General features: G+C 45.5%; 5 protein-coding genes across 5 annotated transcripts; 4 read left to right on the top strand and 1 right to left on the bottom strand.

The window, feature by feature from the left end:
• The first annotated feature begins 220 nt into the window (after positions 1-220).
• On the top strand, positions 221-1,197 carry F4807DRAFT_216815 (uncharacterized protein). Its single transcript, XM_047994005.1, has one exon. It carries the CDS (start codon positions 482-484, stop codon positions 1,163-1,165), a length of 684 nt encoding a protein of 227 aa, XP_047851367.1. The 5' UTR covers positions 221-481; the 3' UTR covers positions 1,166-1,197.
• A 706-nt stretch (positions 1,198-1,903) lies between these two features.
• Positions 1,904-2,558, bottom strand: F4807DRAFT_216771 (uncharacterized protein). The gene is made up of 3 exons (XM_047994004.1): positions 2,306-2,558; positions 2,054-2,241; positions 1,904-2,001 (listed from the first exon to the last, which is right to left on the bottom strand). The coding sequence occupies exons 1-3, from the start codon at positions 2,459-2,461 to the stop codon at positions 1,923-1,925; spliced, it is 423 nt and encodes a 140-aa protein (XP_047851366.1). The 5' UTR covers positions 2,462-2,558; the 3' UTR covers positions 1,904-1,922.
• Positions 2,559-3,626: 1,068 nt separating this feature from the next.
• F4807DRAFT_437450 (uncharacterized protein) lies at positions 3,627-5,387 on the top strand. The gene is made up of 4 exons (XM_047999032.1): positions 3,627-3,910; positions 3,970-4,700; positions 4,754-4,866; positions 4,939-5,387. Exons 1-4 carry the CDS (start codon positions 3,841-3,843, stop codon positions 5,252-5,254), a joined length of 1,230 nt encoding a protein of 409 aa, XP_047851365.1. The 5' UTR covers positions 3,627-3,840; the 3' UTR covers positions 5,255-5,387.
• Positions 5,388-8,996: 3,609 nt separating this feature from the next.
• F4807DRAFT_463243 (uncharacterized protein) lies at positions 8,997-9,707 on the top strand (the record flags this gene model as incomplete). The annotated part of the gene is made up of 1 exon (XM_048001946.1): positions 8,997-9,707. One exon carries the CDS (start codon positions 8,997-8,999, stop codon positions 9,705-9,707), a length of 711 nt encoding a protein of 236 aa, XP_047851364.1.
• Positions 9,708-10,125: 418 nt separating this feature from the next.
• Positions 10,126-10,741, top strand: F4807DRAFT_463242 (uncharacterized protein; the record flags this gene model as incomplete). The annotated part of the gene is made up of 3 exons (XM_048001945.1): positions 10,126-10,169; positions 10,290-10,439; positions 10,507-10,741. 3 exons carry the CDS (start codon positions 10,126-10,128, stop codon positions 10,739-10,741), a joined length of 429 nt encoding a protein of 142 aa, XP_047851363.1.
• Positions 10,742-10,889: the final 148 nt, after the last annotated feature.

Below are 10,889 nucleotides of genomic sequence, written 5' to 3'. Positions count from 1 at the left end.
CCTTTCTAGAGGTCTTGAGGCTGCGGACGGCGTGCTAACCAATAAAATCATATGTGAGACATCATGATAAAAACCGCGCAGACTCTTGGCGACTGATTTGTCATCTTGAGTGAATTAATGCAAGATTCTCGATCTTATATCGACTTTATTCCCATATAATATAACCTCGTCTTGGCGCGGATATTGAGAAAAGCCTCCGGGTCTAAAATGGAAACAAAGAGTACGAAGAAAGTCACGTATAAAGGCAAATATAATAGTCCTGTGCTTTACTCCTTTCTCCGATTGTATTACACTTTCCCTCCAATTACGAAGCAAACGTTCATTGTCTTAAGTCCAATCCCAACCAAAGGACAAGACAATAGGAGATGTTGAAAATTTAAGACAATGCTATTGATACAGTATTTAGGTACCTACCTACCTACTATCAGAGACTAAACGCTGCAATATTCAAATTTATTCTCACTCGTAATTACTACACACCATGGCTATGTCCAAAATATCGCTACCATCCTTTGACTTCACGGAAGACGAGAAAGTTGAAAACCAAAACTACGTAAACTACCTCCTTCATCGTAGCTTAGAGCTGCTTGATGGCTACAAGAAGAAATCCACCGTCTTCGACTTGTACGATGCTGCTGTTGCGGTCGAAGATGCGCTAGCTATAGCCAAGGACCCGGGTGCATGTGAGTCTCCCCCTCTCGCGAAATGCTACCTTAATCAGGGACATATTCTAGAAGCCATGGAAAACTATGCAGAGGCTCGTAGTGCGTATCAAAAAGCCGCGAGAGCACCTTCCTATAGTGCTCTAGATCGTGCTGCTTCGGAGCAGGCTGCTTACTGTGAGGCGCAGATAGAGCAGAACGTCCGGGATGGGAGGAGAAAAGGAGGCCTATGGCCAGATATCTACCAACCGGGCTCCTCGAATGCCAATCCCGTCCAGTCCCCAAATCTGAGGGAAGTGGGTGCCAGAAAGCCTTCTATAGAAAGACCCCGTATTCATAATTTGCAACGGTCACAGCATCTTGCTCCGTGCCATGAAGGATGGATGACAGAAGCGGTATCTACTCCTGGTCTTGATCACCGAGGTATGCTTCTACCAACTTCCCCTCTTAGATCCTTTAAAGAGCACCTTGCCATTAGAAGTGCCGCAACGAAGAAATCATAATAGCTGTAGCATCTTTGTTCTATAGAACAGATCAAGTGTTAAATACCCACCTAGGTATGAGGTAGGCATAATATAGAAAATACTAATATTTTAACAAATCATTAAAATCCGTATTTGAGTCTCGGGATCTAATCTGGTATTGTATACTCCTTTGTTGATACCGATGAAATATCCTCTCACCATAAGCCGCTAGCTACATAGCTCTGGAGGTCTTCTTTAGTGGTTGCGCTCCCTGATGTTACAGCGGTTATCCACTAAATCTTAGTGGATAAATCGCTATTCGGTCTAGTCCTGGCTTAAGGCTGATACTGTGCCTTTGATTGATTGCTTACCTAGGTACTTAATCGGATCGTGTATTGGACAAGGCCCCTGTGCAAGGCTTATGACGGAAACCTTCTTATGGATGTTATGAAAGATCTATAGCTTCTTCACATCCATGGAAGTGTCGTGTAGTGAGCTTTCAAGTTTTTCTTATATCTCCAGCATCACTTCAATACATATCACTAATTATAAAATGAAGACATCATATTCAAAGAATGGCCCTGCCAATGTTGTCATGGGGAAATGATCCAGACCCGGCCATGGACATATGTCAAATTATGCATGCTATTGATTTCATAAAATTAGCACGCCCGCTTTACTTTCTCAATTCTCAGTCGTACTACTTTTCGTGTATCATTAATCATATTAACCCAGTTTGCCCTGCGATGTTTTCATAAGGGAGCGTTCATAGCGCGTTAATTCATGGTATCAATCCTTAGACAGCCGACGTGGTGCGCACATGGCCGCCGTAGCCACGGTGCCAGTCAGAGATAACATTGAAGAGTAAGAAGAAGCTGATAATGAGTTAGCGAGGAGTTGCGACTGATGCATACAGAGTGAACATACAAGGCAATAAAGCTGAAAGCCTCGACACAGTGGGGGAGAGCACCCGCATATTCATAGCTCCAGTCCTCTGCGGTGAAAACAACGGAGACAAGCCAGAGGTAAGAGAATATGATGTTGAATAAGAGGATGTATCCTGGATAAGTGCCAAGGATGAAAGAGATCAAGAAGAATGCAACTGTAAGAACGGACTAGAGGTGGTCTACATTAGCGAGCCTGATTTCAGCGCTTAGGCTTTGGGTGACGAGAACTCACAATAACTTCCTCGTAGATTATGCGGCCGGGAACATAGTTGTTTTGAGAGATGAAGTAGGATAAAATGCCCATTACGATGACAGCCGAGATCCAGATCAACGCATTGCTGAAGAGGAAGAAGGGAGGGCTGGCAAACCGCGAGTCAGTTCGAGCCATGGTGAATATTGTATTGAGGAATAACAGAAAGACTCGGGTTTGACCTGAAAGAAAAACAACCAGTTGTCTTGAGGTTTTGATGGGAAGCCTGGGAGAAGGACAGAAAATCGGCCACGGTGAGACAAAAGATCGGGCAGAGAAGTCGCTAATGAATAGAATTATATACCTAGGTCTAGGCCGGCTAACGGCTCTGCATGCTTGCGTCTTCGATATTTATGTGTGACTACACGTCAACGTGTGATGGGGTACCAACAAGCCCATTTTCTTGTTTCTGGGCGGTTGGGGCCTATGAGATGGCGTCGAATGATGCGGTAGACCGCAAGTTCGCGGGCTGGGGGTGGACGCTAATGCACCGTGGATCTGTTCGCCAAGACATTTACAGCTGTGACAGGGCCAATGCCGACGAATGAGGCTGAAATAGTGTACGTCATGTACCACCAGACGTGGTCAATAATAAAGAAAAGTGATGGATAGGACTGAGGTGACTGATTGTGCTGTTTTTCGCTGTTTCGCTAGGATGTAATATCCGTTAATTGACCAACAGATGCGCTGGGTTCTGGTTTCATGGTTTCCCAAGCTGCCCAAGCTGCCAGCTAAGTCAATGAAGCATCCCTGATGCCTGATGTGTAAGGCATGAGACATGTATTTACCCCTGTTTCTGGACTTATTAGTTGCATACTATGCTTAATTGTATAATATTCTATTGTGCATCGGGCTAATGAATATGGTGGAAAGTTACCCCGCCCCTTTTTTGGAAAAGGGGGAAATAGTCAGAGTTTATTGATTTACCTTCCTGCTCCAGCCTAACGTTATATCATTCGGCGATGACTTATTCCAATTCGAGTTATCAATAACGAATAATGCCGGCCGCTCCTTCTCAATTGATCGGACGAAGAATCTTGGTATACGGAGCCAAAACATCGCCATCGGTACAAACAGCAACAGCGGTGCAGCAAAGACCATTTCAACTTTCGCATATTAAGTCCTTAATCATTCCTGTTTCGAAGTTTGCTGACAGTATGCTATGAGGAAAATAAGCATTTTCATGGGCTGCAGGTAATATTGCCGAGACTCATTTTCGCTATTTCTTAATTTCTTCAACTTCTTGTATACATGTGTTTGTCGCTGTCGCTTTTCGAGGACATCAGATAGAAGGGATAAAAGGCAGGCACCAACAGGCCTAATAGGAATCGAACCTAACTACATTCTATCCCCCTATCCAGTATCTACATCCAAGTTGTCTTAGGGTATTTCAATAAAGTGGGCCACCCTAAGGAGTGAGATGCTTACAAATCAACAATCACGACGCATGCATAAGCCCAAGGAGACCAGACTCAAGTAAGAAGAATATTACTTCCTACTTTCAAGTAACTTGAAAAATGTCTGCCAACGCAACAACCCCAGATGTTATACAATTGTGTAATCTATGTAGTAAACCCATTGCCACAGGTTAGCAACCTTCCACTAGTCTAGGACTTCAGTCGGCATTCGTTGACCCTGTTTCTCAGAATCTGCTTACAAGCGGCACGTTGCATACTGCCGCCGCACTCGAAGCCGTCCTAGAAAACGACCTCGCTCTTGCAGGGAATGCCATTCTGCCAAGGCAAAATGTAGTTTTGAGCCCGAGTGCTCACGTTGCAAATCCAAAGGCCTACATTGTGTCTATGAAAAGCTTACAACCGCTCTTGTTACTCAAAATAACGGTCAAAATGGCTGTATAGCGAGCCCAACGGGTAACCTTGGATTTCTTATGGAGGTGCCTTATTCGCCATTGGAACATCTCTCTGAAATGCCCAACTTCGGTTCTTCAACTATCCTGGACCTCCCGGCTTCGTCACCTCGATCAGTAGTCGCTCTTCGCGCCGACCCCGTGGCCCAGCAGAGCGCTAAATTTATCCTGGAATCTTTCCGAGGACTCCCACTTACGATGATTAGTAGAGAGACTTTTGCGTGGTTTACTCACGGGTTCTGGTTTCAGCCCGAGCCTCCCCAGAATATCGTCAGGTGCTCGAAAGTTGCGAACTTGTATGCCGACCGCAAATCGCTTGCGCCAGACTCGTTTTGGTCTATCATCAACCAAGAGAATCGACAGCTTCTTCGGGACCTTCCTAACTGCTCTGCAAGAGAGTTGGTGTCAGGCATGCAGACACAGATTGTGTATATGATAATGTTCGCTCTAGACGACCTTTCTGCGGATAAAATCCCGGAAATAACCCTCCAGATGCTTATGACGTTCGAGGTAAGTATTGAAGAACATAGGTATATTATACAGTAGCTGATATAAGTACTTAGCTTTATGCCAAAAAGGCTTACGAGATCGACAGCAACGTGTGGTTTCCTATTGACAGCCTAGATGATCCTCATCTGACCTGGGAGGATTGGGTTGCTGCGGAAGTACAACGGAGGTAGGCTAAACTGACCTCTTTCCTAACCGCATACTATTCGTGCACTATTCTTTTGCTCTAACACGAATCTAGGTGTACTATTACCTGGTTTCTCCTGAGTCGTGTGATAGACCTAAAATTTGGGGTCATGTGTTCTAGCATCAGGAACTGCCGCAGACTTCAACTCCCCTGTCCCGGATCACTTTGGAATGCTAGAACCCGGGATGAGTGGGAAGCTGCTCGCAAGATCCATTGCCGTGATCAATTGAAGTTGATACGGAATTTCGGCGATCTAATAGAAGCACGTTCATGCCTTCCTAACTCGGATTACGGTCAGGAGCTGAATAGGTGGCATGCAAATTGTGACAAGTTAGGGTTGTTACTAACATTAGCCACAACTATGGTCTAAATTACATAGTCCACAAGATCGCAGAGAGTAGGTATATATAGGTATTATATTATATGCAAAGAGAGCATCCTCTAACTATATGATCATGACAAGTTGGTAGACCCCGTACCTGTTTACCGTTCATCATCTCAGTAGAATGGCTAGCTTGTTAGACTTCCCCGGTCCCTTTCGTGAACGTTTCTCATGTGCTGAGACAAACTCTTCTTATTATCGAATAGTTTACTACAACCCCGTGGGCAAGGTATTCCTCCCTCGACAGGACGTAATGATTGATTGTATGCTGAGTCGGGGCGGTGCACCCTTTTTTGATGATCTCGTAGGTGTCTCTCGGTTGCATACGACGAGAGACACTCGTCACACGGGAAAGATCCTCCATTAAAAGGCGTTCTGGGCAAAGCTTTAGTTCGAGATCCTTGGGGTGTTCTGTGTATTCGTTCGATGTGTCTCCTCAGTCCTCTGTGAAAGATTCTCCTGCCGCATTCAGGACACGGTTCTTTCCTGTCACTGGAACTGGAACTTGGAGAAATCTGAGAGTGGTCGCCAATAGTGTTCCTATTACTCCGTGGGAGCGAGGTTGGAGGACTACTCGAAGGCATCTGATCAACGTTTCTAGGTACCCAGGAGTGTTGAGCAGGCTGGGTATATTGTCTTGAGTCTCGGTAGGTTGATTCCATTGTGCTAGTACTTGGACTAACATTGTGGGACGCGGAAAAATCGAGCCTGGAATCATAACCCGCATAGTAGTCGTCAAAAGGATTCCCGGAGTTCCCATGTCCACGAGGGATACTAGCCTCCTGAAGCAAACCCGTGTGCAGAGCTCCTGGTGGGGAGAGATGGTTGTTCCTAGCATGTGGCGAGTAGGATCCCATGGAATTGGTTCCAGTACTTGGGTAAGCGGGCGTACCGGTAGCTGGTGATGCTAACGACGGAATCCATGTTGAATTTGGTAGGTTTGTAGCATACCCACCATTGGAGTGAATGCGATCTCTTCGGCGGCTAGCCATGATGCGAAAGGCTTCTTCCTGTTATAGATAGCTTCACAGATTGATTAGGTAGGTAGGTGGATGGGTGTCTACTTAGCTAAAGTACCTAGGTAAAAGAGAGGCATGAATTGTGCAGAAGACAAGAAGCTTGTTGGATTTAAATGATATCTAATTACTCGAAGTTTGCCGTGATAAAATTCATATGAGTCGAAGAGAAACGAACCCGCCAGTGATTAACGAGTATCAAGACATCCCCAGGTGATATAACGACACGTCAATACAATACATTGATGGCACATATCGCACATTCCCTCGATATAGACCCCGTCTCCTCCATACTTTCGAAAAATATCCTTGCTCTTCTAAAGGTGGTCATAATCCACCCGCATAACATATTAAATAATAGGTGAGTTACCATCTGGTATTTGCAGCCTCAGACAGTCTATTTGGATGCTTCTTAAGCACAGCTGTGACAACCGGTGACCGGCGACAGCTCTTTCCAAGACATTTCATCACTGGCTTAAACCGTACTAGCCGAGCTCCGACAGCCTTCAGGAAGGCGAGAACCAACTCCCTCCAACTCCCTCTGTAGCCGTTAGTAAGATATGGAAGGGGTTATGGGAATCACCCCACGTCCCGCTTCCTTCTCCTGTACTTGGCTGGAAGTATATATTCGAATATATGACCAGTGTTTCGTAACATTGGTCATCTGGCTCAGTGGTTTAATGATGAGAGAGCAATCAATCGTTACGACTCTCCACAGGGAGAAATGGGTGCTAATGTCACCAGCGGAAAAAAACCTGAAAACCCTGAGCAGGTGAATTTTTTTGGTGTTCGAGAATAAAAAAAGTCATACCAGCCTCGCTTTTATATAGATTCAGGGGGACGGTTCACAGCATGCGAAAACAGAACAATCACTTGATTTAGGTTTAATGTTATTTTAGATTTGCACAGGACTGAAGAAGTTCTATTGAATTGACGAAGTTTGGTGAAGCTTTGGGCATTAGAGTATCGTGGTGGCTAGAGCTTAACGTGAGGCGTCCAATACCAGGTACCTGTAGGTCCTCGGACCTTTAACTTCCAAGGGGCCCAAGGCAAACGATAGCGCCGAATCTGTCAAGTTTAGGACTAGGTAGTGAATCACGGGCCATAGGCGTAATCTTGATAATATGGATGTTTTAGACTTTTGTCTGATTAACTCCGACTTCTTCCTTTTGACTCAAGGGATTCAACTACATAGGAAACAGCAATGTTACTCCGCAAGGAATAGACTTCCAATGAATCCCTCCAAAGTAACTCAAATTACCTAGGTACCTGGATAGGGTACTTAATAGCGTCGCGGTCTCCTATATATGGAGTCTATCCATAACAACGGAAAGTGCTAACGCACCGTGAGGGTTATTTGACTCATACATACCTAATTTCAGACTTCTAGTCAAAAAATCAACCTGATAATACAATATCCTATCCTCTTCAATCATCATCTCATATGGGCCAGCCCCCGACCCTCCTGGACTACTAACCAGCTCTGACAAGACCTCTAGCTACTAGCTCCTACAGAGGAGGCTTCTTGCAATCAACATAAATACCTACTCAGTCAATCGCTCATCACATTCATTTGAATATCTTACATACCTACCTCCTATTTACAAACAAATCAATTATCAACAACATGGCTACCACCAGCGTTATTGAATTGATAAAGCATCTTACCACGTAAGTTATACACCTTTCAAAACTTGGATCAACGATATCCAGGATAGCAAGCCAACCTAGTATACGTTTGGCTAAAGCTTGCTATTTACTCCATTTTGACTGCTAACTAAACTACGTACTTAGACTTGAGGAGCCACCCGCCCAACTCCCATCTTCGCCCTATCATTCCCACATGGGCCGCGTGAGGCTAACCTCGCGCCCACTCTCCTCCTCGTCCATTAAAACCCACGCGGGTTATTCCAATCCGGCCCTAAGCGAAGAACCCATCCGGGCCTACATACGAACGTTGGTAAACGTATTCCCGTAGAAGAGTATTTGTTTATTGCTGACTTGTTTTGGTATAGGAGGTCAACAAGTCCCCAGGACGACCAGCATCTTGAGGCAGGCCGAGGTGGAGAGGGGGCTGTGGTCTCGGACGGGCCAAGAATATACCTCGAATGTGGACTAAAGCTTGTTTTTATCGTTCTTTGCTTTCTTGTTATTATCTTTTGGATTCTTTATGGTTGTATCATGATATCAAACACCAACATATCACCGTGGCCAAGCACGTGTCCTGTTATCATTAGACGGTGGTGTCGTCTACGACTTAGTCGCCCCCAACAATAACTACGCCTACATCAGCATCGCCGAAGACAACTGAGCAGAGCTACCGATTGTCGTGACTCTAGTCGTGCTCAAATACCTCGTGCCGTGGAAGGGTTACTCGGCAGCAGGCGCTCAGGTCTTAGCATTTGAAGGAACTATGTACATTAGAACTGCCTACTGCCTACTAGAAGCTGTCATAATTGGATTGACGAAGTTTGATGAGGCCTTTGCTAGAACTAAATGTTCCCGCCGACTGCACGAACTTAAAAGTTGCCATTTGGTGGCAGAAAGGTAACCTAATACATAACCTAGGCGCACAGGAATCTTGGAAACATCGATAGTTCAAATATTTAGAGGTATAAAACAACCTAGCCCGCCGCGTATTCTCAAGACTCGCCCTCAAGCAACTTACCCTTTTATCTCCTTGCGAATCCTCTGCAGCATTACAAATGACAAAAATGTCGGAAACATCAAAACCCAAGATTGGCGGCGATGGCTCTCAAGGCCCACCCCCTACCTACGACGAAGCAGTTGACAAAATTGTTGACAAAACTGTTGACGAAACAACTAATCCGAGCACTGCTAATCAGATTCAGCCAACCCCTGGTCCTGCTGGAAACGGAAAGCTTTTTTTTGACGCGCCTGGGGAAACTTCTATCGTCTTGGGTTTTATGCCTGAACCTAGCATAGATGAGCACCACCAGACGTGGTATGGACAAATGAACGTTAAGTGTGGCGATGTGCCCCTTCTCATGCGCGAGGGTTTCCACTGGACAGCTGCAAATGTGGTCAGAGAACAAGGATTTGTGGAACCTATAGCGCGAAACCTGGTTAATCGACTAGGAAATCCCAACCGGCCATGTACTGTTACAAGGGTTTGGATCTTGCGAGATTTGCAACAGCCACCGCGATGGACTGCCTTCCTACAAATCCATGCTCAACATTATGAAGTCTTATCTGGAATTCGACTCGACAACTGGACCATAGACATGGTTCAGACTGCCAAGGCCTGGGGTCTTTCGAAAAAGTTAATCTACCAATTTGATTCCTCGAAGCCCCGATGCCATTTCAACTGTATTTACGACGATATGCCATTAGAAGGGTGGTGGCCCTGGCCGAAAAGCGGTACTGAGATTCAAGTTGGGTGTGGCTTCTCTAAGAAGGGATGAAATCGGTAACGAGCCGAAGTGTGGAAGGATCCCACACACGCATACGGATTGGAAGTAGCTCCTTCAAGGGCGATTCTTGATTTTGGTGTATCGAACCTGCAATGTTTACATATATTATCACCAGAAGGATGTCACACCTGCAATATATGTGCGGACAGTACAAGTCAAACAAGGTCATAGTAATTTCCCCTGAGTGATATCATAGAGAAAGAGTGGTAACCACGATGCTGTAATCTTTGGAGTGATGAGATTTTGTCTACCAATTCTGCTCCATGTAAATTTCAGTTCTTCTCTTCTTCAGCATCAAGTTCGTCAAGATATCCAACATAAATACTGTATCCAGTCAATCGCTTAACACATTCGTTTGGATATCTAACATACCTACCTCCTATTTACAAACATTTCAATTATCAACAACATGGCTACAACTAGCGTTATCAAATTAATCAAACATCTTACCTCGTAAGTTACTTATACACCTTTCGAAACTTGGATCAACAATATTGAGGCTAGCAAGCCTATACATTGGACAAAAGCTCGCTATTTACTCCATCTTGATTCCTAACTAAACTGCGTACTTAGACTCGAGGTGCCACTCGCCCGGCCCTCATCTCCGCCCACACACTCCCCACTCCCCTCCTCAACTGGCCCAACCCACGCGGGCCCTCCGGATCCGGCCCCGAGCCAAGTCCCCACCCCGACCAAATACCTCACCCCGGCCTATACAGAAGGGTTGGTCAACCTAACAATATATCCCCGTAGAAGCGTACTTGTCAATTGCTAACATGGTTTGATATAGGGGGTTAACAAGTCCCCAGGACGACCAACATCTTGACCTCGAGGCGGGCCGAGGTGGAGAGGCCGGAGGAAGCGCGCCTGGTGGGCGGCGCGGGAGGAGAGATGTGCCCGGTGGGGGAGAGGGGGCCGTGGTCTCGGCCAGGTCAAGATTATACCTCGAGTGTGGTCTTAAACTTATTTTTATCGTCCTTTGTTTTCTTGCTATTATTATTTGGGTTTTGATTCATCATGGTTAAACATTAATATACCAGCGAATCAGCGTGGACAAACACATAAACCTGTTCATGATGTGTCATGCTATCATTTATCTGACGCGGGCGTGCCGCATGTTTAGTATCACACTCTACCTGGCTATCCTCATAAACTGCTGGAATTTTAGGTGGC

Source organism: Annulohypoxylon truncatum, assembly GCF_022578515.1.
Source record: "Annulohypoxylon truncatum strain CBS 140777 unplaced genomic scaffold F4807scaffold_31, whole genome shotgun sequence".
Classification (NCBI taxonomy): Eukaryota; Fungi; Ascomycota; class Sordariomycetes; order Xylariales; family Hypoxylaceae; genus Annulohypoxylon; species Annulohypoxylon truncatum.
Note: the sequence above shows the minus strand (reverse complement) of the source record. Positions and strands in the feature narration are given on the sequence as shown.